The following is a 26,139-nucleotide window of genomic DNA, read 5'->3' on the forward strand; positions in this document are numbered from 1 at the left end:
TACACTTCCCTTCCACAGAAGGAAAGGCAGTCTATTCTCCCAGCTCTAACCAAGCAGCAGTCTACACGAGGATCACGGAAAGCCTCCCATTCCAACACGTCTCCTAAACAACTATTGCTTCATACCATGCAAAACTGTTAAAAAGCAAACCAATTTTCAGTATCAGTTAGTGATAACTCCATTTCAGCTTGTATTTTTGTGCAGGATAGGTACAAACCAAAATGTCACTTCATGCACGCCTTAATTTAATGCAAAAACGCCTGAAATACTATTGCAACAAAATTTCCTCTTGGGTTTGCCAAGCGGCTATACGATTGAATCACTCATGGGATGTGACGAGATCAAAACCTTCATCTGTTTGATTACACAGCATCATTCATCTTCTCTCCAGAGCATTTCTTTCTAACCCTCACCCAGCTGAGCGCCGCAGTACCACCGGCCTGCTGCAGACAGGCCGTCAGCACAGCTCCCTGCCCTGAACAAACACGGGTTGGCGGTGCAGCAGGGAAACGTGGCATCAGCACTCGCCCACTGCAACACGTGAACCCCACACACCTCCGGGGAGAGGCTGACAAGAAAGGCATCGTGAATTTGGGGCTTTTTTTTTTAAAAAAAAAAAAAGAGTGGAGATTCTGCAAGATCATTTTCAAAGCTCTATGCATATTCATGATGTAAGTCAAAAAAATTCCTAACCCCCACAAAAATACTTCTTGCATCCCAGATTAGTAAGGGGAAAATAAAGTATTGTGGCTGAGAAATGGTTTTCTCTAGGGGCAGGGTGGGGGAAGAGGGATTAAAACCCTTTTACAGACACATCAGAAAAACAAGGAAACATTTCTTTCCACAAGGGAAAGATTTCAAACACCTTGCTAGCAAGACCCTGCATTATAGTCTCATAACAAAACATTCAGCAATGTGAAGGCATTCAGATAAAATACTGTTTGTTTCAAATGCAATAAAAATTCAGTTCCTTTTTGCTTAGTAAAGGGGAAATCCATACTGAGAGTCTCAGACATTAACCTGATTTTGGACATGAATTACTCTAATATACAATGGAAAATGTAGCTGTCCTTTATTGTAGTTTTTTTTCAGCAAAGTAATTTTTGATCAAATTCCAGCATGACTCTGTAACAGAGAAAAGTTTCACTGTGGAAGGAGAATGGTCATTGTCTTCTCAAGCGGATCTGTTTGAATCCTTGTACAAAAGACTGATTCCATTGGGTCTCTACACATTGGGAGTATGGTGAAGCAACCCAGCATGACTATATTCAAACTCCATTTTCAAAAGCGTGTCATTTCAGATGTAAAATCATACAAATTACCCTCGAAACAAATGTCTATACAACCCGACTTGTTTTTGCACACCTGAATTTTAAGATCCTACCCACAGCACAGAGCAAGCAAAACAATAAAACGTTACTTTTACTTGCCCCACAGTTCATGTACTACACAGCATTTAAACGAACTATTTTCAAGATGTCTCAACATGCTCAAAATGGAAATAAAAGCAAAAAGCTCTATTTAAAATATTTTAAACCTGCAGACAGTTCAAAAGTTTCACGGCTCAGCTAGGGGGCACAGTTAATTAAAATATCCAACTTTTGAAGCATGAATAAATTTGATTTATAAGTAGGAATATACCAGTTAGGGCTGAAACAGCCCTTTAATCCTGAAAACACTTTGTTTTGCTGTGAAAACATGTCAGTGATCTAATGGGCTTCTCACACTTAAACACCCACATCGATGCTGCTGGACAACAACAATGCTATTCTCCATCCTAGGACATGACTGCAGCACCACCAACTAGAACTGATAATGCTGATTCAACACGTCTCCCACATTGGGTCTCCTCAAAGACAGACTCAAGTATTGTTCCATTGTATTGTTCCATTTAAATGGTAGACAAATACTTTTATAGAATCCCATAGCACAGTCATTCAAAATTTACGCAATACAAACTCAGAGTCACATCAAGGAGAACTTCTTTACAACATTAGAATGCTGCACTCAGATTTTAACATAACTATTTTAAATCCATTGTTCTGCTACTGCAGCTTAAGGATTGTTAGGTTTTGATGTATATAACAGTATATAGTGTTTATACAAACATTTAATAAAACCAACTTCCAGCTGGAAAAAATGTTCACTCAATGAAATTAGGTTCATATAATTCAGATCAACACAATGGAAATGCAATCTCATTTGAAGAGATGCTTTGACATTGGATTTTCCTCTGGAAATTCAACAACATATTTGAAGATACTCTGCCAGTACTTTCTTCAAGCTTCATGATATCCAGCACTCAAAAAAACTTTACTATCCACTAAGAGGTATAAAATTGCCATTTGCAAAATCTGTTCAACGCTGTCAAACTACCAGCGCCTACATTTAAAGCTTGTAAGAACTGCAAGAGATGATTCATATTCTCCTACTAATCACCAAAAATGCAAGTCAGCCTTCCTATACCTCTTTTTACTTAACCAATTTTGTGTATCCCAACAAAAGCTTCTTCATTTGGAAATGAAAAGTTATTTTGTTCATAGACAGCAGTTTTATTTCCAGTTAAGAATCACTTAAGAGCCTCTGCCATGTGTATCCACTGCATGAGAAAGTTTGAATTTCAGAGGTTTACCATTATCTCTGAACTTCCTGAATTTGTAAGGCAGCCTTGAACATAATTACACCCTTACGAGAATGCAACAAAACTGTTACTTTAAGTACCACTTTAGAAAATTGTGACCGAGTTGCCATAATACTGCAGCACACAATGCAGTTAGCATGCTGAACACTTCAAATGGCTGTTAATTTAATCACTCTCTTTTTTCTATCACTTCCTCCTTGAAGCCAGGCTAAGCAGTGTTCCCAAAAATGGCTAATGTGACATCCTTTAGGTATTTTATTAGGATTTGACTCTAAAATTTTATTTAACCAAGTAAGCTTCTGCAAGTATCTAAGCTAGTGTTACCCACTATAACTTAAATACCTGCAGATGCCCGATGGTATTCTTCAAACACAGTTTTCTAATATTTTGTCAAACCAAAAAAGTACTTTTCATATATCTAATTAATGAATACAGTATTCTTAAACAGTAGTTTCCAGAAAAAAACCTACTGCAGAAGTTTAAGAAAACTGTCATGTCTGTCCTATGCTGGAAGTGAGGAGTTCGCCTACATTTTGCAAATGGCTTGCATAGCATTCTCTATACTCGTTAGAGGAGAAAAAGTCTTTTCTACAGGTAGAAGAGGCCCTCTATTTTTTTTTAAACTGCCCCAAACTCCTAAGCAAGCTCATCACAGAAAGTCTAGATTTATACAGGAATTCTCAGTCCAAATACTGCACAGAAGAAATGCAATCTTTATTCTACTAATTACTGCTTTCAATCTATTAAGACACAAATCAAATCAACTAAGAGAACCATAAGCTCTCTTCAGAATATGAAACTAATTGTTTCAGAAGTCCCAGCCTGAATGCTGTGAAATGTGGAATCCAGAAGACCGAGAAAAAGGTTAGACACTATGCCAAAAAAAAAAAACAAAAAAAAGAAAACCCACCAACCACAAAACCCCAGCAAAACAGAAAAATTAATATATACACATGAAATTGAAAGCAGCATGGAATATCTGCAATATAGAGTACTCTCTGGTCTGGGTATTTGGATACAGCTGTAAATATGAAATCAAACTCTGGTCCATGAACAAACATTTCTTTCTAGGGTCTGAAAGCTTCGAAGCACTATGCTACTGTTAGGGAAAACACACCAAGTAACACACAGCATTTGTCATCAAATAGGATTTCCACTTCTTAAAAAGAGAAATGCAGCTGAATTCTTTACCTGCAAAACGCAGAGGTGCATCTTTGTCCAGGGCTATTAAGGGAGGGTCCAACAGTACCGTGTTGTCATTTTCTGTAACTATACCGTGATAGGTTGTTTCAATCCATGGCTTATGCTTGTTAACTGAAAGGAAAACAAAGAAAAAAGTCAAAACTTTTGAAACTGACAACTTTTTAAAAAAATGCTTTATAATACTAATTTCAGTATCTTCCTCCTTCATTTTTCTAAATCAGAACCAGCAGTTTACTAAATTAAAAAATTTGAGACAAAAATCTTGGCTAATCTATTCAGAAGAGTTCAGTGTCCCTGTAGGCTTTCCAAAAGTAGCTCAGAAAAATCTACATCAGTCTCTTAACTATGCTGGGATTTAAGATGCCCCTGAAGTGCAATTCAAAAACCTTCCAACAGAGATGGGGAGCCGCTGCCATCAGTGCCAAGCGTGACACTAGAAAAACCTATATTCAGCACCAGTTGAAAAAAGACTGGCCAACGTGAAACACAGGGGTTTGCTTACACTCTGTTTCTCTCCAACGTGGAAACCTGGGATCCAGCTGGTGGACTGACTACTCTTTGCAATGTGAAGGTTTTTTTCTAGTTTCAGCGTTTTGTCTTATACAGGGTTTTTTATTACCATTAAGAGAAGAGGCAGAAAAGAAATCAAACTTAACTAATTTCTACACCTGGCCTACGCTTGCTGAGGAAATAACCAGGGAGTGACAAACATTGCTGTCTGTTCTGTCCCAGCATAAGATCTATCTCTAGAACCTTCCGTGTCAGTTGTATCGGTCATTGATATGGCCTCCCAGGTAAAGGAGGACTTGACTGCTGAAGCTGGGGAACTATGCAAAACGCAGGAAAGGGAGAGAGAGGAGAGGCTGTCGAAAAGAGCAAAACACCAGCTTTGCCATCCCACATCTCGGCTGCAGAGACGCAACCCAACTGTTTCAGGCCCTTCAGGGTTTGGAGGACTTGTACTCTGTAGTCTTTAATCCAACACATGCCTAATGCAGATTTCAAACACTACTGGAAGAAGCAACCAAAACCTCAGGCCTTTTCTGTCATCTAATAGAATGCCTTGAAATCTGAGTAAAATACTGACTACTTTTTGCATCACTTTAGTAGTTGCTTTACGAGGCTGGGAAACTCCACTAGAAGAGCACCCATAAAAGCATCCTTCAACTCCACAGAGAAAAGTCTGCAAACCCATCACTTCAGCATGTTTAAGATGACTAGTCTTGTTCCTCTGCTGCAAAAAAATGCAGTATCTTTCCTTGACACCTTGCAAAAATAGTTTTTTCTAGTACATCACAGAAGATGCGAGACAAAATCATATGTTACCTACGAGGTTATCTACTATGCGACAAGCCAATGTGAGAAAGCCCTGACTATTAAATATTTATCTTTATGTTATGTTCTCCAAAGATAAATACAGCTTGTAGTCCACAGAACCAGTATATATGATGTAACAACTAATTCTTCTTGACACTTGAATATATTGTTTCTCTTAGTCTAGCTCTCTTCATGCTGAGGTTCTACATGCATCAGTTTCACCTCAATTCTTTTGGGCAATGTATATCTGCTACTTATGTAAAGTGTATCCCACCCAAGTCACAGAAGGCAATGGTGGGGACTGGGAGAACAAAGAACCACCCACTATAGGAGAAGATCGGGTTTGAGACCACCTAAGGAACTTGAAGGTGCACAAGTCCATGGAACGCGATGAGATGCATCCACAGGTCCTGAGAGAACTGGTGGATGAAGGGGGTAAGCTGCTATCCATCACATCTGAGCAGTCAGGACAGGCCAGTGAAAATTCCTGCTGCCTGAAAAAGGGGAAAACATATCCCCTGTTTTTAAAAAGGAAAAAAAGAAGACCCAGGGAACTACAGGCCAGTCAGTCTCACCTCTGTGTCCAACAAGATCATGGAGTGGATCCTCCTGGAAACTACGCACATAGAAAATAAGGAGGTGATTGCTGACAGCCAACATGGCTTCACTAAGGGCAAATCATGCCTGACAAATCTGGTGGACTTCTATGATGGGGTTACAGTGTTGGTGGAGAGCAAGTGACATCATCTACTCGGACTTGTGCAAAGCATTTGACAGTGTCCCACATGACATCCTTGTCTCTAAATTGTAGAGACAAGGATTTGATGGATGGACCACTCGGTGGATCAGGAATTGGCTGGATGGTCGCACTCAAAGAGTTGCAGTCAACAGCTCACGTCCACGTGAAGAGTGGTGACAAGAGGCATTCCTCAGGGGTCACTGCTGGGACCAGTGTTGTTCAACATCTTTGTTGGTGACATGGACAGTGGGATCAAGTGCACCCTCAGCAAGTTTGCTGACAACACCAAGCTGTGTGGTGCAGTTGGCACGCTGGAGGGAAGGGATGCGCCATCCAGAGGGACTCAGACAGCCTGGAAAGGTCAGCCAATGCAAACCTCAAAGTTCAACAAGGCCTACTGCAAGGTCCTGCATGTAGGTTGAGAGTAGCCCTGCAGAGAAGGACTTTGGGGTATTGGTGGGTGGAAAACTGACTGTGATCCAGCAATGTGCGCTCACAGCCCAGAAAGCCACCCGTGTGCTGTGCCAGAGCAGTGTGGGCAGTAGGGTGAGGAAGGGGATTCTCCCCCTCTGCTCCGCACTCATGAGACCCCCCCCCCTGCAGTGCTGGGTCCAGCTCTGGGGACCCCAGCGTAAGAGGGACATGGACCTCCTTGAGCAGGTCCAGAGGAGGCCACAAGGATGATCAGGGAAGGGCTGGAGCAGCCCCTGTGAGGACAGGCTGAGAGAGTTGGGGGGTTCATCTGGAGAAGAGGCTCCTGGGAGACCACAGAGCAGCCTTCAAGTACATAAAGGAGCTACAGGAAAGGGGGGAGGGACTCCTAATCAGGTAGTACAGGGATAGGATAAGGAGTAACGGTGTTAAACTGAAAGAGGGGAGATTTAGATTAGATAGAAGAAAGGAATTCTTTCCTGTGAGAGTGGTGAGACTCTGGCACAGGTTTCCCAGAGAAGCTGTGGCTGCCCCCTCCCTGGAAGGGTTCAAGGCCAGGTTGGACGGGGCTTTGGGCAACCTGGGCTGGTGGAAGGTGTCCTTGCTCATGGCAGTGGGGTGGAAATAGATGATCTTTAAGGTCCCTCCCAACCCAAACCGTTCTGTGACTCTATACTTCAAAAAACCTCTTAAAACTACCACATACTCTTCCTTTGTAAATAAATACTATTCACCCAAGTCTAATTCTGGAAGGTTGTACATATCTAGCTGCTTAGAACCTATGGAAAACACTCATCTAGAGGGCCTGAAAACTGCTCCTTACCATACAAAACCCAGTCACCTCCAGCAAATGATGTACAGTCAAATATAAGAAATGCTTTGCTAGAGGGTACAACAAACATACCAACCAGCATTCAGTAAGTGACATCACCTAGATTTTGGTCTTCATGAGATCAAGTACGTACAACTTCTGAAATAAATGCCTGTGCAATCAGAGCAAATTATATACTACAGCTAGAACACTATTACACAGCTGAGTCCTGCTATTCCACCCTTCTAAGGGATTATTTAAGCAGATTGTCAAAAGAGGCAAAGTAGTAAGGCCAACCTAGATGTCTGAATCCTGCCTCTCCAACAAACTAAAACGGATTGATATCTGTCATATGCTTACCCAGGGTACTTTAAAAAACAGCGATAAAAGGACATTTAAACAAATGATTAAACCTAGAAGTAGAGAACTCATACAGGAAACCGTAATACTCTCCCAATATGCTTTCATCTGCAATCTTTTATTGGTTAGTTGCAACTAACTGCTAGAGGATATAGTATCTTCATACATAATAATGCAGCAAGAGAGAACTCACAACAAACTATTTTAATGCAAACAGTGTTTAATTACCACCGTGTGGTTTTACTCAATATGGCAACAGTATCTTTATTGCCTCAATACACTCACACGGGCATGCTTTCAATATTCAGCATACCAAATAGCCAGCTAAATGTCAGCCACATTGTTCTATTTACCCAGAGAAGTACAGTGCTGCAGCACCCTCCAAGGAACTTGGCGTTTGAAAACAAACTTCATCAGGCTCAAAGGGACTAACACATCATTCCTCCCTCAGAGGGAAGGCACTAATGCTTGAAGTGTGAGTCTCCAATTGAAACACGTCTCTCCATTCAAATCTGGTCTAAAGAAAAGTGTGCCACTAATACAGCTATGGCTGATCAGAGCACAAGGAGGACACAGTTACATATTTTCCTGCCAGTGCATCTGGGGCAGTTACACCTCAACTGGACATACAGAGTTTTTTCATCCATTCATCTTAGTCTTAGCAAGGACCTAGTATAGAATACTAGAACAGATCTCCACCAGAAAAAAAACTCCGTCTCCATTTCTGAATGTAGATTACAAATTTACTTTTTTTTAAGCATTGAGAAACCTTCTCCTGATTTAGCAACCTACAGTAAATCCCACTACTGTAGGGTAGGGAGTTCTATAAAAGCCTGAAGCACTGCAACCACATATGAACAGAATTATGAGTATGCTGAGCATCTGCAGTGTCTAGTGAACCTTCAAACAACAGGCCCAGTTAAAAGCAAAGTCATGTCCTTTTATTGTGCTGTAGACAATAAAATCATAAAGCTTAAACCCCTTTGTGTTTAGGAAGGCTAAAACATCACCAGATTTTAAAACATAAAGCTTAAATCCCTTTGTGTTTATGACGGCTAACATCACTGGATTTTAAAACACCAAACTTACTGCTGAATATCCAGGAAAGGCCTGTTATCCATATTTGTGATCTACTGACTCCAGCATAACCACATACTGTAAGAAATTCTCAAGCCAGCATTTGAAATCTGAGGCACAGCTTATGAGCCCGACATTACTGCTTCCGTTGAACCAGCTGTGAAATTGCACCAAGTGTTATTCTGATCTCAGCTGGCTTAAACAGCATTAAGTGTTGGACTGAAAACTATTCTTTCATATTTCTTCCCTCTTCAACTGTCCCAAAACTCCTGAAATCTAAAGAGAAAGCTGTTCAAAGCCAGACTGTTAATTTCAAACCGAAACAGTCGGCCTGTTCCAAGCTTGACACTAACAAAGTGCCCTGAGCTGTTAATCTCTTGCCATTTAACTGGGATAAACTACACTGGTTTCCTTGAAATACAATATTCACACTATTTGTAAGCGCCTCAACTGGAATCTGTCGTAAATCCCAACTAGCATTTAATCTAGTCAAGTGGGGGAAGCTACTCTGACACAACAGCCAGTTGCCTTCCACTTAGTTTTTAGTGGCAAAAAAAAAATTTAGAAGACAGCTAAGCATACCTCTATTTCCAGGTAGCAAACTGAATTGGAAAGCTCGTGTTAGAGCTGCTGCCAAGCAATGCCTGAACATGTATTTGCAAGGTAAGCACAAACCACATGTCTAACTCGGTTTATCTACAGGTAATTGCCACCAAGCTACAGGAGAAAAGGGAACGGTGCCTGACGTGACACATGCTGAACACTGGTTTTTAAAATACCTTTTGCTCTAGACAAACGTGCTCACTTTGTCACGGCACTAAACAGACCAGCTTTTACTGCTACTGACCAGCACTACTACTGACTTCTGCAGAAAAGGAATGTACCTTAAAGAACAGATGCTTCACCAAAGCAACGGCTGATGCTGCAGAATGCAATCCATCAGATCAACTAGCAGCAACTTTTTCCTGCTGTTTAAAAGAATTAATGAATGTAAATGAATATGTAGCCAGGGCAATGGGGTTTAGGGCTAGTTTGAAAAAGGTAATCAAAAGCTATCATCTTTTAAAACAATCAGAATTAATTCAGTTCTAGCATTTGAATGCAAACGTATTCAAACTAAATGCACTTATCAAAGTCCTTTCTGAGCACTTCAGTTATCTTCTTACAAGCAGTCAGAAGTTCATTTGACTTAAATGGGATCTGGCACCTATATAATGGAAGATTTAGAATCACCTCAACCAGAAAAGACTGTAGCTGAAAGTATTTTTTTCTTGTGGATAACTACTTCTAATATATAGTGTTCTTTAGCCACACTACGTGTCTTTAGAACTAGGTCAAGGTTATTTATGTCAAACCAAATTCTTAAGAATTAACTGGTAAAACACATTGAATGAACTCAATAATAAGCACTAGAGTTTGAAAGTTAGATGTTCCATCTAGTGACAGTAAACATAAAATATTCGTTTTTAAAATCCACCTTTGAGACTTCATGAAAAAAATCCAGAGACTGCACAAAAAGAGAATTATATTCTCTGTCAATTCAAATGCACTGCACTCAATGAGCCAAGTAAACAGTCCTTCACTCCCGTCCTGAACGTCTGACAAAAATTCTGACTACTGTACATCTTTTGTCTTCTTGATGTAAGAGAATACAAGCATGTCTTTCCATGATGACGACAAAAACTCTAAAGCCTGTCTTACCTTGCATATTCATAATTCAATACTGTTCTGATGAAATTTCAAGCAGTATCATTAAAGAACAAGTTTGTATAGTACATAACCACAGAAAAATATAGCTCAGCCAAGGAGTAAAGATCTACACAATAAAACATGCCTTCTCCACCCTGAAAGTAAAGTTTAATAAGAAAGGGTGTAGCATGGCCTGATTATAATGTGTTCTGTTCCTGCCCTAGAGCCACCAGCCTGCAGTTCACCTCTATTAGAAAAGAGTGAGGATTAACTCTGTATATAAACAACCTGAAATCTATCAATGGTAATGAAAAGATTTATTTAATTGGTCTTCTCATACCTAGAATTTAACAAAAATCATTGTCTTAGAACCAGGTAGAAACAATGGGATAAAACTGAACACAACTTTTGCTCAAATGCTGAGTTCCTTGATAGCATGAAACTTTTCTTATCTATAGTATGAGTTCAAGACAAACTACTATTTCCATTACTGGGACATGAAAACTGTAGGCAGTAACAAAATCTAGGGGCATGAATCTGCACTAGGAGAGGGATTAGCTAAGGGCACAGGCATCCACTAACATTAAGCTCTATGGTTCCCAGTTGACAGACAATCAGGGGGTTAAAATTCATCCCACAAATTCAGATCTTTATCTTGGATTCTTTTGCCATGGATAAGCAGCACTTGTAATTTGTGCTCTGGAATCTCAGCTGTCACACATTGGGAGCACCAGGTGATGTTTGTAAACTGTCAGGTGCCTACAGTTTGAGCCTGTACAATTAACACTAATTCTCCAAACACCATATTCAAATTAATGGCTGTAGGAATACAACAGGTTTTATCAAGTTATATTTGCCTAGAGAAAGATCTCTGGTTTATCACCACTTACAGAGTTTCCTGTTCTACACTGAACCAGTCGCCTAAATCTGATTTTATTTGTACAAAGATACATGGAAGTTTTGCTATAAGCCTGAAAGTAAGGTACATGACTCATTAGAAACTAGTTGCCATTTTTATTATCCACAACTGCAGCAGAAGGAACGTTCAGAGTACCAAAGACCTTAGACAGAGGATATACTGACCAAATTTCAATTTGGATAAAAGCCTAACAGGGAAAATAAAACAAGCAAAACAAAAATATCCCACCACAAAAGAGTCTAAATAGGATTAAGACAACAAAGCCTTAATTTTTGAAGTGAAATTTAAAATGTTTTAAACTAAACAGAACACTGAAATAGAAAACATAAGCCTCTAACTGTAAACATGCATTTAATAAATGTTCTCTTAAACGTTGCTAATTATTGCACAACAGTGGAAATCATTTACTTTCTACTGTTGTCATATTTATAAACTTCACTCCTTTAAAGTGAATCTTATTTACAAATAAAGCAAACATCATCCCAGTATAGCCAGCACTTCTGGCTCTACTTGTTGACTCCATTTAAAAACAGGGAAACCAACTGGGAGCAGGAGCAGCAAGTTGTTTTCAGTCTGAATACAAAGCAAGTAAGATAAGACCTCATACTATAAACAAAGGACAGACAGACAGTTCTTCAAAGGCGCTGAAGTTTCTAATAACCCTTTCTAAAGGTTCCTAAGGAGGTTTAGTCCCTTTTGAAGCCACTATGAGTCAATCGGTATGAATCAAATAAATTAGAGTGCAAAACAAGATTTATTTAAGACCGAGGCTTCCGACGTACTGAACTCTCCCATGTTTTGAGGTATCGCTTCTGTCTTTGACAATAACGCTACAAGAGGTATATCCCTTAATATCATAAACAAAGTTTCAGAGAGACTTCTCTGAACACAACTACACAGAGAGAGCCGTGAGGCTCAGAAAAATGATAAAAGTGCTTTTGTTCAGGAAACGTCGATGACTACAGAAGTTTCTTCTCCTCTGCAGAGTAGCTGCATAGCTATGAGCCACTAAGCTACCAGATACCTAAGATTTTCATGGCAGAAAATGCTGCTTTACCCAGAATACCAGAATTCTAATTTAATCTGTTTGAGGTGAGATGTTCACATTATGCTGCCTTGTGGCCTGATGTGGGTTTTACTTCATGCCTTCTCATGAGAAATGGAAGCTCATGAGCCTAGCTTCTGCCCTTCTTAAATAAATCCCCTCTTTGCAATACTCCAGAACTGGTGATTTCCAGTCTGCTGAAACATTAGGACCTCAAACCAAAAATACATTTACAAGTCTAGAAAAGTTTCTGTTCGTAGATTTTCCTGATAACTTGGCACAGACAGCAGAACCTGCAGTCTAACAATATGGGAGAAGACAACTGGCAGGAGAGCATGCCAAACACATGAAGTAAGCCAGACTTGCCCAGAACACCTCTCCTCCATTTCAATTTCCACAGCTGTGTATTATTTTATATAATATATACGGAAAAAGAGATTTAAAATTGTTTGCATGAACAGATTGCTGTATATTATGCTTTCCCTAGCATTATGCATCATAGAAAGGTCTAGCACTGGTTAATTCTGTCTTTTCTCTTCTTCCTAAATCCTTAGGAGAAAAAAAAAAAAAAACAGTCCTCATAAATAGCCAAATGCTTTAGGGTAGTCTTAAATTTCCTTGCCTCTAAAAAGAAGATAGGAACCTAACCACCAGCTGTATATTATATAAAGGCTGTTCCCGTGTTAAAGAAACATCTGCAGTAAGACCGTGGTAGTGAGAAAGTGGTTTGTGGTTTGGATTTAAGACATTCATAGCACCACATAACTTCCTGAAATAATCACAGATCAGCAAAGCCTCCTCAAGATAGTATTATTTCGATCAATACCCTTCCTAAATGACGCTAAGTTGGAAGAGGCCCAAGGTGACAGAGGTGTATCGCTCTACCTGGTCAGTGACTATGGAAGTATCAGACATTAGATGCACCGTCTTCTCGACTGAAAAGTCACTCCATTTCACTGCCAGCTCTGTTGATAAATATTCATTTGCTTCACTTGGACAATCACTATTTGAATGCACTGCTAACTACTGGTTTTCCACTGTAACATTAGTCCAACAAGCTTAGCAATATTTGGGTCAACCCAACCAATTACAAGACAAATTCAGTTAAGAGTTCTGCATCAGCTGGACAGGAATATGCCTCTTCAGAACCTAAAACCACTCTCTACACCCCTTAAAATAACTACAGGGAAGATGGTAGGTCAGCTAGCTCACACCTAACTTGTGTGTAAGATCACATCCCCCAGAAGCTATTTCCATTTCCTTCCATCATCAGAAAAGAAACCACTTGTCACTCCCCTGTTCCATCCACAGGACTGAAGAGTGGAACTCACCACTTTGGCGCAGCCTTTTGAGTGCTTTTCTGCACATTACTGAACCCAGCACAATCGAGTTCGCACCACTTATAATAATCTTAGTGACCTCAGTAACAAGGACTTTTAAAGTCACAGATGAAAAAAAATTAAACTGTACTTGAAAAAAATAGAACCAACAGTACAGAGCAAAATTGAAAGTTTACCATAAATGCCTCCAAACAAACGGTTCTCCTAACAACAGGAAAATGAATGCAAGTTGCCATAGCAGCTTTCCAGGTGTTCTCCAAAGCTTACTTGTCATTACATGCATCTTCATGTGACATTATCAACAGGCCTACCCAGAGTAGCCAAAATGTCGTTAGGACTAAGGCAACTGCACATCCTAAGCCAAACCAGACCTCATGCTGTAACTTGGTTACGTGTGATGAAGTTTAACAGATCAGTGCCTGCAGTCCAGCAGCTCTTGTGGATTAGACTGCAAACAAGGACAGCCTCTAACAAACCGCAGAAGGGCTAACAGAGCTGTCCTGGGCAATGCTATCTAAATTTACCATTCATTTCCACATTAGCTTTCTTTGAAAACGGTTTTTGATCTTAAGTTTCGTTCATAATTTCAGATGGCAAAGCCTAGCCACTCAACAAAACTGTGCTCCTGTATCGCTGTGTAAGCATTCAATTTAAGGGTTCCTGGAACACTAATGAAGAGGTTGTACTTAGATCTTGTGCAGGTAAATTATGGCCGAGGACTTGCCACAGCAGCAGCTTCTTGATCCTATGGAAGGAAATTGCAGCAACATGCTTCCTTAACGACTTGTTTTTGTTTAAGATCAAGAACTTCCCTTCAATGTATTTGCGGGCCATTTTAAAGCCACGCTTCTAATCTACATTCAAATTAAATGCAAGATCTCAAATCCCGTCATGACGATCAGCTGAATGTTGCAGGAACGGCACTCTCAATTCAAGGGGTAACCTTCAGGTGAGGGAGCGTTTGCAAGCCTCTTACGGAAATCTGCTCAGGAGGAGACCTGCAATGCGTATACTTTTACTCCACAAGATCGATCAATAGCCACAAGGCCAGTGTTTAAAAATGCCGTATCGCTTTCAGGCTGGGCAAAACTATCCGTGCTCGCCAAGGACTCAAGGAGCATCCTCGGCGGCACCCGGGGGCTCGGCTCCCCGGGGGCTCTCCGGGGTGTTTTATCCCCCCTCCCCAGCCCGCCGGCCATCAGGCTCTCCCCGGAGCCCAGACCCGGGCTCGGCTCCCTCCGGAGCCTTTTCCGAGCCCTCAGGACCGCGGCGTTTGCACCGGGCCGACCGCTCCGGCCAGGGCAGGCGGCGGCTCCCGCCGCATTTCGCCAGCGGAACCCTCCCCCGCAACAAGTGCCCCCCCCAGCCCGCCTCGGGCACCGCGGGCCGGCGGCCGCAGCCGGGGCCGGCGCCCGAGGGAGCGGTTATGTAACGGGCGGCCGCCGCCGCCGCGCATCCCCCCGCCGCTGCCGCCGCAGCTGGGCCGGGCCCCCGCGGCCGAGGCCCGCCGGGACGGGACTGACCTTCGGGGCCGGTGTGGGGGGCGCAGCCCGGCGCAGGGAGTGCGGAGGGCCAGTCGCCGCCGCCCCCCCAAGGCGCCGCAGGTGCAACGGCCACGGTGGGGTCACCCCGGCCCCCCCGCCGGCGCCCTCCGCACCGCCCAGGTGTCCTCCCCCGCGCTCCCCCATCCCCGAAGGGCGAAGGGAGCCAAGGACACCGTCCCCCCGCCCAGCGGCTCCGGCCGCCCGCGGCGCAGCCCCACAGGGCGCCGGGGGAGCGGGCGCGCAAGGCGGCGGAGGCCGGGAAGGGGGGGCGGGGGGCGCGGGGCCGAAGCTGCTGCCCCCCCCCCCGGTACCGGGCAGCCTCCCCCGCCCGCCCCGGCTCTGTTTACCTCGAGCGGCCGCCGCTCCTCCGCAGAGCAGCGCGGCCAGCAGCAGGCAGGAGGCGGGGGCCGGCATGGCAGCGCGGAGCGGGGCAGGGCAGCGCGCAGCCCCGGCTGGCGGGGCGGCTGTGGCGCCCCCGGTGGTCCGGGCTCCGCTCTGCGCCGGGCGAAGGGCTCGGCTCGGCCCCGAGGAGGAGGAGGAGGAGGAAGAGGAGGAGGAGGAGGAGGAGGGAGAAGCGCTGCGCTGCCCCGCTCCGCTCGCCTTTTCTCTCCTCCTCCCCTCCCTCCCCCGCCTGGCAGCGCGGCGCCCCGCCAGCGGCACCTAAAATGGCGGCGGCGAGCGCGGCCGGTCCCCCCGCGCCGGTTACCAGGCGGGGGAGGGAGCGAACCAAGGGCGCGGGGGATGCGGGAGAGCCCATCTGCGCGCGGGGCGGAGCGGGGCAGCCGCCTCCCGCCCGCCCCACAGCCCGGCCGGCAGCCCCCGGGCACTGCGGCACCGCGCCGGGGCCCCTCCGCCACCGCCGGGCCGGGGCCGCCTTTGAGGGGATTTGCTGGGTTTTGGGGTTTCTTTGCAGCAGCCGAGCCTACCTGCGTTGCTGCAGCCGGGGTTTAGCTGATGCCCCACACAGCTGATTTAAGCAAATGCTGATTAAAACGCCAAGATTATCGCACGAGTTAAAACCCCTATAAAGCTATTTAAATGCTTTCACCTTAACGTTCACAGATCATTTCAGCAAAAAGGCAAAAAAGAAAAATAAGTTGGTTTTTACCTAAGCCAACCGCGAGGCCCCCAGCAGCCAGCCCGGCGCAGTAACGCTCTAGGAGCAGGATGCACAAACCTTGGTCATCCATCCCAGGAGGGAACAAAGTCCCAACACCTGCCTGCCACAAGCACCTGGAAACCGATACGGGTTTGCGTTTAGAGCTCTAAAATTGCAATCCTGCAGAAATGGGTCTGCTTGAAACATAAACACACCTCGAAGCAGCATCATCCCTCTCTGAGTTAGTACTCGTGGACCAAGGGGCTTCCCTTGGTGCTGAGCCCCAGGTGCACATGCTGCAGAGAAAGTCCATCCCGTGACGCAGCATTAACCCTGCCCAAATGGAGGAACAGCACTGCTCCCAGCTTAGACAAAGCCTCTGCAAAGGGAGAAACCTTTTTTTTTTTTTTAGTGTAGTTTTACTGACTTTTATCAAGGCTCTGAGTTCTCTTTGGAAAAATTCGTAAGTACTAACTAAATCAAGACGTTTCATAGGGATAATTAAGTTGCACAGAACCTGTCCTGTAACAGAAAATTTATTTGTTGTTTGGCCAAAAATTTCAATTAGAAAATGCTTCAACAGAAAACAAAAACAAAAAAAAACCCCAAAAACCAAAACCCGCAAAAAAAAAACCAAAACCGAAAAACCAACCCTTGCCATGATCAGAGTTTTGACAACTAAAATACAACCAACTTATTTTATAATTAGATATGACTACTCATGCTTTGTACCTATTAGCCATTTCACTCCCACAGTGAAATAAAAATAAAGTCCAGAATGTTCAAGATCCTAGAGAAGTGGTATTTCTTTATTTTAAAACACTATGCAACTTAAATACCAAGATTGATCTGATCTGGAGAAACCTCCCCCTCCCTCCCAAGGCAAGCCCAATCCTGTTACCTTCCCAGCTGACTACCTGTTTACCCCAAACCCGAGGTGGGGGGACCAGGCTACAAAAGGTGAGGAACCAGCTTACTCCCTGTCCTCCATCAGGCACTACGGTCTCAGCAAGCTGACACAATCCGCTCTGCAGCAAGCCAGTGCATTTGGATATCCAAAGGCAAGCTGTCCTGCTCCCCCAGCAGCTTCTTCCATCCTCAGAGCCAGCCATCTTCACTTGCTGTATCTTCAGCATGTTTGCCAATATGAGTGTGTGCAGAGCAGAAGAGGAATTTGAAGAGAAATCCACTGTAGTCAATAAAATGAACAATACCCCAATTACTATCCTGTGCTATGGAGCTATTCCTTAACCAAACAACCAGGTTAGTCCACATTTATTTCATTGACTGTATGCTGTAGGCCACCCGCTCTATCAAGAGCTAAGACATCTTTTTTTAAATAAAGCTAAAGCCTCAGTCTAAAACCCCTTGATTTCTCAGCCTGTCTAACATATGTTGGATGGCAGATCATGTCAGAAGAAGCCTGTAGCCCATCTGTTGCCAGATAGCTGAGTCTTTACATTCTGCCAACGCAGCTTCAGCTGACAGTGTGCTACATTATGTATTTTTCTTTTGTATGGAGAGTAGAAGGACTGTCCAGCTCAGTATGACTCTCAAACTAGGCTTACTAACTTCATGCATGAGGGAGAACCACCCCATTAGTAAAGATTTGCAAGGTGAGATATCATCAGTTAGAAGATGATTGCCCATTGATGAATACATTGATATAACACAAGTCTCTTTGCCCCAATATTGGATTTTGATTAGGAATATAACTATGTACAGAACTTGAATACCAATATAAAAGTCTCTGAAGAGGGCTTTGTAAGTCAGTGGCCAGCTGGCGTGAAGATACATGCATGTAGTCTCAAACATTTTCTGCAGAATAAATTATTATTACCTTTAAACTGGAGAACAACCTGGGTTCATTAGGTGTGGCAGACAAAACAGTTTAAAGAGCAAAATTTTCTCTGCAGTCCACTTGGGCTATATCATGTGTTATAGTGGGGGAACAATACCATTGGCCACAGTAAGAAGGAGACTTCAGAGTTACTATCAGGACTCGTTTAAATGATTCTGATTCTGTAGAATTAGAAAGGAGAGGCTTTTTTAAGAGAAGAAATGCTATGTCCAGGTAAACCTTACTTATTGCACAATGACACTACCAGTTCAGATTAATTAATCAGTTTAATCAGTCATGATGAAACTGGGAAATTTCCAAGGAAGAAGGCATTGATCGCATTTCACTCTCTAAGCACAACTCCTCCGAGTCAGTTGTGACTAAGGCACTGATTCAGTAAAGCAAATAAGTCTTTAGTCTGTATTTTAAGAGCAGTAAGACGATTTTTTTTTTTTAGTTAGATGACTAAGTGGTTTGAACTGGCAGTTTAGTGGTCGAGGATACAGATAATATGGGTACTCCACCTGTGATGGAGACAGCAAGATGAAATTCTGATTCATATCACCACTGATGTTCCATTGGCACTTACTCTGTAAACATATGGCAAATACAACATCCTCTCAAATACTTTTTGTTTCACAAAACTAAATTTGATTTAAATTACCCAGTGTGAGACCTGCTATGCACGAGTCCTATTTGCTATTAAATAATAACTATACTGTTTGCCAGAGGTAACTGTATTTCACAAGCTGACAGAGATTCTTGCTTTATCTGAAATGCCACATGCCATTATTTCAGAGAAACTTGGAGAACTAACTTCAGCACCTTCATTTTTACCACCTATCTCCCTCCTACTCTCTGACCTGCTTCTCAAGCTCAAAAAACCCATTGATTTTTATTTTATTAGTAAGCAACAAAACTGGAACAAATGGCTCCTGGCAGAACATGTTTTCCGTTACAGCTGAAAAACTATTGGACTGATGTCCTTGAAATGCACAGTGTGACTAATGCCCAGCTTGCAAGGACCCAGGAGGACACATTTATTGCACTTGTCAGAATGGAGCTGAGCAGCCAGAAATGAAAAGATAAGGTGATAGGTAAAAATGAATGCCTTTGCATGCTACGTAAAGGAAGCCAGTGCGTACCATAAATACAGAGAGAAGTGAGACATGCTCAGTTAAGTCAACAGCATATCTGGATCTGATTGTTAGAGCTCAGGATCATAAATGATTTTGAATACACTGGGAACATGCACCATTACTTCTAGATATTACACTTGGACCCTTGTTCCAAGGGGGAGGTATGGGGACAGGATCCAAACTTCAAACAGCCTTGAATTAGGTTGAGAAAACGGTCCGGTCTTTAAATAAAAAGGCTAGAACTGGCTGTAGGTTTTTTTTTTATCTCAGTACAATTGATGTCTGCATACTAGTTTGTTTGCAGGTTACGATTGCTTTTAATGGGAAGTTAGAAGCTAGATTTATCTCCTCTACCGAGCATTTGGTTTATCACAGTTGCCCTGAAACCACTTCTGAAAGGGGACCAATTGCCATAGAGACTATGCAGTAAAGTAATTAAGCCCATGAGAGAGTTGCATGCACAGCCAGGCAAAATATTAGATGAAGGCAACAGACCGGTTTCTGAGAAGCTGTATTACAGCTCCATGTGAGCTCCTCCCATTCTCACTACAGAAAGCAATAGGAGAATCCCAAACTGGGGAATCTCAATTCCAGTATTTTTTTTGGTTCTGATATGGCTTTATCAGTCCAAGTCAAGCAGGAAGAATGAACAATAACGACATTAAGAAAAAGACAATTCAAGGTGAATATAAAAAAATTAATTCTTCACAATGAGATCTGTGAAACCACAGAGTACTCTTGTAAGGCAACTAGCAGAAGTGGCATCTTTCAGGTCATTCAGATGAAAACTTCACAACAAAATGCTAAAGCAATGCCCCTACCAGCTTGAAGAGAAAACATACATAGATGATCTGTTACATCTTTTCTAGCCTTGCTGTCCCTAGTATCCACAGTTGCAACCCTGTGAACATAGAGGCATAAAATTAATGCATTTTTAGATTCAGTGGATGAAGATTTTTTGTTTGTTTGTTTAAATGCTTTGGAATCTGACTGTATATATTAAAGGAGAAAGAATTAGAGAACTGGTTTTCCCCACACTTGAAAATTTCCAGAACTGCTTTGATCATGTGAGAGAATTGATTTAGGGGATGCAAATGAAGGCCTTGGCAATCTGAAGAAGAAAATCTTCTCCCCTGACATTTCTGAACGTTCAGAGAATTCTCAATAAGCCATTGAAGTATGGGTTCATCAGAGAGACAAAAAGAAAATTCAATAAGCAAAGAAGTACATGAAAACAACTCAGTTCCTCATAACAAAAATAGCAGCTTTAGCAATCTTTTCACCTTGTTTAATCTGGGTTTTTTTGCTGTTCAGACTTACCTTCTATTGCAAAATATGAATCTAGAAGAATGAAAGCAATGAAGGCAAGATGCAAGTCTTTCCTTACAAAGAGAGACTGAATATTCTGCAACATCATTACAATATTTTACAACTCATTAGCACCTTCCATCCTAGGATCTCAAGCGTTAATTAATGCACTCTCACAATACTTCTGTGAAGTAGAAAGGCAGGTGTCTAGATATTGTGATGACAGGTGCATTACAATTGAATAAGACAAAATTTCTAGGCTTTGCATTTGCATATTTAGGAAAGCAGAGCACAAAGAGTAGGTGAAATGAAGGAAGTACTGCAATACCTTGAAATACCTTTGAATTAAGAAATACTGTAATACCTTGAAATACCTTGAACAGTCTGGCTTGCCCGTGCTTTGCTAAAAAGCACTACTTGACCTAAGGACCTCAATAAATTTAGTCTTTATTGCTGTAAATATTTGCATCTAATACCACAATGGCTATTTCGAGCTGTGTTATATAAATAGAAGTGGAGTCTGAACGAAATGGGGGATATGGTGAAGGGGAGAACTTTGTGGAGTAGGGCTGATGGTTGGACTCGATGATCCCAAGGGGCTTTTCCAACCTGAATGATTTTGTGAAACTGGAACTGTTTCTTACAAACTTATTGCCTTACTTGAAGGGGTACTGAGGTCTCCTAAGTCCCTGAAACCACTGTGGCCTCTGAAGAGCATTAAATAAAGTATTTGTAAAGGTCAGTAAGACACCACTCGAGACAAAGAGGGAGAGAGTACAGTCAGGTGCTCTGGACGAGCCTTTCTACAATGTGTGTCCACAAAACCCAAGAACTCTGGTTCTACACTGTTTCTTCATGTACTGTACTAACCTGTTTCAAAGAGCGGTGTAGTAGGCCATGCCCACATTAACAGCTGCTTTATCTCTCTAATTTATATAGAAAACTGGACTAGTCCTTTATGCTGTGGGGAGGGTGGGGGGGAAGGAAATAAAAACAGAAAAAAACAATAAAGAATTACAGGTTTTCTTCCCAGTTCCATCACAGACATCCCTTTGGGTCAATGACTAGCCCCTACTCTACCTATTTCCTTATCTGCGTCTCATACTAGAGTAACATACCATGTATAAAAGGATGGATGGATAAACAAACTCAAATATTTGCATCAGGTACTGGTAACAATGTTTAAATTACTCAGTTTACAGATTTTTTTTGTATTCTTTAGGATCATGGTATTCAGCAAACATCTGGTCATACAATGAGTTTTTTTTCTCTTCTCTCTGCCTGCCTTCCTGCAAGGAAGAAGAGAAGAGCCATGTGCATGAGTATTCCCCTCCCTAAGAGCCATATGGGAATGTAAAGGCATTCTCTGAATTCATTACCCTGCCCCACAATATGATTCCGTCTTTGTATGGGCAAGAAAATGGATGTTAATTTATTCCTTATTGCTAATTTGAAAAGGAGCACAAACACAACAGTTCCATTGCAGAGACTTCTACCAAGGGTGTAGTTTAAGTCCAATTATGTGCTATTAGTACATTTGCTCTTTGTTCCTGTGGCATATTAATTACATGTCTGGTATTCTGATAATTAACACAATTATACTAGTTATTTTCCCCTTTCGTTAGACAATATTCTTGCATTTTATTTAGATAAGTAATTTTCTGTAGGTAAAAGGAGCCAAATTATTACATATTAATAAAATCAAGCCATGGGTTTTTAAGTGAGCTTATACAGAGAAGTTCCAGCAGCATTCTTCAGCAAAAACAAAAGCAGATGCTCTCCTGTTGGGCTGCAGTCTATCTCAGAGACTTCTGAAAGGAAACCAAATTACAATGACATTTAGCAAAAAAAAAGTTGCAAAGGGTCAACCGAGATGGTTTACAATTACACAGATCATCCACAAATGAACAACTTACCAGATATTGCAAAGAAATATTAAGGAAGAAAATTAAAAAACCACTCTTACTACTGTAAGACAGTAAGGTGGGTAGATCTGACTGAATTAAGTAAGTGTAGATGTACTCCACAGACACCTCAAAGATTGGGTTTTTTGGGTTTTTTTTCCTCCGAGACAAATTATTGTTCCTCTGAAAACAAGGAACTGTTTTTCTCTGTAGTTTTCTCTAAACTGAATCTCCAACTAGGTCTCCTAGGCTGCTATGGCTGAAAAAGCCCCACTGCAGAAAGACAGATATCCAACCGTTTCCTTCTGTGAGTGGTTGTTTGGGAAAGGAGGAAAAGGAGCAACATAGGTCTTCCTGCAACAGGGGAGAAACTGATTACCGGGTTGTTCAGCACTGTGTCCCCCAAATCCCCTGTGTCCAGATCTGCCCTACGGGCCTGGCTGCAATCCAGTTGTGTGGGCAGGAAAGAGGGGTGTCACCCAACAACATGAATGGCACTCGCCCCTTCCCAGAGGCAGCAGTGGACACTCGTTACTTACTGGTACAAGTTTTACCAGTAAGGAAACCCGAGGCTTGTTTATGATGGCAAATTGCCTTTAAGCATGCCTGCCTCCATTACTGGGGATTTCCCACCCCCCTCCATTGTACTGCAGTGCCTCCGAGTCCCCTGGGGAAGAAGAGAAATAAAACCTCAGCAGGCAAATATTAGTGTGGAAAAAGCCTGCTCTGCCTTTCCTGAAAACACCATCTGGAATATTTTTTATTTTGAATGGTTGACTAGTAGACCAAAATTATCTAAGGGCTTTCTGAAGACAGTTTTTAAAATTATTTCCTATACGCTCAAAAAACCACAATCATCCCCCAAAAATCTTACAACCCAATTGTACTGACCCTATTCAGAGAGCACACAGCTCTTGTCCCGAGTATTTGCAAAGGGTAAGATTTTGAGATGGAGCAGGACTGCTGTGTTCTCTTCCTGATGACACCACTGACATTCTACCCACAGACAAGTCCCTCAATCTCTCTATGCCTCATTTACGCACTCAATTTAATGCAACTTGCCTGTTCCACAAGGAGGTAGTAAGACTTCATTAACTCTTTGTAAAGTACTTTCAGGTCCTAGGATGAAAGCCTTGCTAGAAATTCAGAGCATTATTATTTTCATTAAAAAGACACCTATTAAATGGCTATATATAAACAACCACTCCCCACTTCCAAGTGGATCTTGAGAAGCACAAAGTCTGATACTATTTTAAATACACTATGCAATAAGAAATATTTAGAATTAAGAATATTACACGAGAGCACATACATGTTATCATGATCCCTATGTGGTTGCTCAATGTCCAGATTTACCTGTATTTTTTTGAGAATGCACTTTCAGTAAAGATTGTAAACTCTTAGCACTACAGCCTAGAAGAAAGCTATCATGTTTAACCTTTTTTTCCTGGTATTCATTGTTAAACTGTATTAAAAAAAATTAGAAAAATACAGACTGCGAAGCTGCTTTTGTCTTTGCTGCCTAAACACAGATTTTTTTCCCTCAAAATGTGCAACACTTCTTAGAACAATCACTTATCTGCATCAAATGTTTAGTATGCTGGTTTCGGCTTAGTTGTCAGCTGGGGTTAAACCACAATGTTTAGTCTTCAGACTTGTGCTTGAAGTAGCTTTAGAATCTATGTAGGGCACAGACAACTGGGAACAGTGGAATGCCAGAAAACCAGTATTTGATTCTTTCTTCAGTACTACTCCTTTCCAGTCCTTGTAACCACACCAGGAAGCTGAAGTTACGCTACTGTGATGCCCTATTCACATGGGAAAAGAAAACTTGCATCTCCTCTTTTCCTTTGAGTGCTCTTAGCAGACCAAATCTAATAATAGCAAAGACAAGCAGGCACAACACCACTACAGGACAGAATCAGCATCGGTCTTCCCATTGTCCAAACTCATTCTATTGACATTCTTATGAGGGACACTAGAAGAAGAGTCAGCATGAAAACTAGTTTATGAAAGACATCAGAAAGGAGCCTGTTTGGGTTAATTGTAGGCTGTTCACAGATAAATGAAAGAAAACTATCCTGCAGAAACTGAGGGACTCAAAAACCAGATGGCTCAAAAGACAGAGGGTCAGAGCTCATTTTTCTTCTTCACCCCACATTGCCTAGATTTTCTCCAGAAGCTGATGTGAACACTATTATTTAGATCTGGAAAAGTGGGGTCAATTTTACTCAACAGTTCTCCTGAGGCAGAGTTCTAGTTGCCGTATTTTCCACTTCAGATAGGTTTTTGTAAAGACAATAAAAACAAGCTAAAAACTTGCCATTGTTTGTCTTGCAGTTGGCTTCAAACAAATTGTTGTTCTTCCTCTGCTTGTAGTATCTGACATGAACTCTCCACTCTTGGCTGCTCAAATTCACATCTGGCAATAACAGTCTGCAGCTTTGCTAGACATTTTCCACACAGTCTTTAAGTATTTCACACATTGATATATTAAAAGCTTCACAAACCTCTGCAAGGCATGGTCAATACCTTTGCTGTCTAGCTGCTGAAGAAAATTATTAAGGTCCTGTATATCAGTCACAAAAAGTGCCCGGGACAAAATTTAGAATTGACGATGTCCCAATATCTGTGTTTTAGCCACATAAACTATCTCTGGTGCTTTAAAACATCCCTTTCAAAATTATCTGGCCCAGGAGGAAAACCCCTTTTTATGGTTTGGTTTTGTTTTTTCTTTCTCTGAAATTCCGGTGCTCCTAGCTTCCTCCTAGAGTGCCTCGGCTATTTAAATTATGGTCTCATCAGACAAGAGCATCGCTAAATCCTTTGTCATTTCACGTATGTATTTCTATTCTGACAGACACCAGTTGTGACTCTTCCCTGCAAGTAAGCCACTGCCCTCCTGGCCTTCACTCTAATTGCAGATTTGCTAATCATGTTTTGATCACCCACCCATCTAATCGCTGCCTGCTGCAAGCCACGGAGCCAGCCCTGTTTTCAGTGAAGAAGAGCACAACACGCAAATGCGAAGCTTGTGTTCTCGTCCGTATGGAAGGGATCAGGGGATTAAGAGGAACAGTCAGCCCTGATTAATGATGCCGAACGATGCCGAGTGGGTGAGAGCTCCTTGCCAACAGCAGGGACCGATTGCCTCCCCGTGGGGAGCTCCAAGGCAGACAGTTTCCCTACAAGGACACGTCTGTCTTCTGTTTTTAAAGCTAGATAATGCTTCCCATTGCTACTCTGCAATAGAAAGGAGGTTAAACGCTGACAGCAAACTGTCCTGGAGTGGGAAGGTTGTGTTAAAGAAATGGAATACTGTTCTGGGAACGTACTGAAGATAAACAGAGGTTTGTTTCTATCAGTGACTCAGCCACTGACCTACCACCAGCAGGAAGACAGCAGAATTCTGTTCAGTGGCTTTTGTGCAGGCTGAATAGGTGTTAAGAACATATTAACCTTAAAAGGGAGCCAGCAAAGAGCTGTGTTGTCTTAAAGCCGAAACAAATACACACTCAGAGCTAAGGCTCATGTACCCAGCAGAACCAACATCGCCATGGTCTGTACTCAGCAGGAGGGGAAGGATGTCCCCCCCACCCCCAAACAACCTCATATACGTAAGTGAATCCATGTGATTTAGAATAAATACCCCATCCCCACATGTGCTGCTTTAATACGACCATTAGATTTTTGACTCTATGTTTTCTTCTATTCAGTGAAAGAAAACAAAAC

The 26,139-nt window shown here is 42.3% G+C and overlaps 2 protein-coding genes across 5 annotated transcripts in view; both read right to left on the reverse strand.

The window, feature by feature from the left end:
- Positions 1–15,775, reverse strand: part of CLSTN1 (calsyntenin 1) — a 42,167-nt gene extending 26,392 nt beyond the window's left edge. For 3 of the 4 annotated variants that reach the window (XM_074925041.1, XM_074925042.1, XM_074925040.1), the window contains exons 1-2: positions 15,465–15,775; positions 3,833–3,955 (exon numbers count right to left, since the gene is read on the reverse strand). In XM_074925041.1, the coding sequence (XP_074781142.1) occupies positions 3,833–3,955; positions 15,465–15,531 (190 nt within the window). In that variant the 5' untranslated portion in view covers positions 15,532–15,775. The remainder of the gene's footprint in view (positions 1–3,832; positions 3,956–15,464) is intronic. The other variant, XM_074925043.1, reaches the window with a different exon arrangement.
- A 6,381-nt stretch (positions 15,776–22,156) lies between these two features.
- The window catches only part of CTNNBIP1 (catenin beta interacting protein 1), a 45,575-nt gene continuing 41,592 nt past the window's right edge, over positions 22,157–26,139 (reverse strand). The window contains exon 7 of the transcript XR_012635036.1: positions 22,157–22,314. The gene's annotated coding sequence lies outside the window, so the exon portion shown is untranslated. The remainder of the gene's footprint in view (positions 22,315–26,139) is intronic.

This window comes from Athene noctua, chromosome 22 (assembly GCF_965140245.1).
Source record: "Athene noctua chromosome 22, bAthNoc1.hap1.1, whole genome shotgun sequence".
NCBI classification, from domain to species: domain Eukaryota; kingdom Metazoa; phylum Chordata; class Aves; order Strigiformes; family Strigidae; genus Athene; species Athene noctua.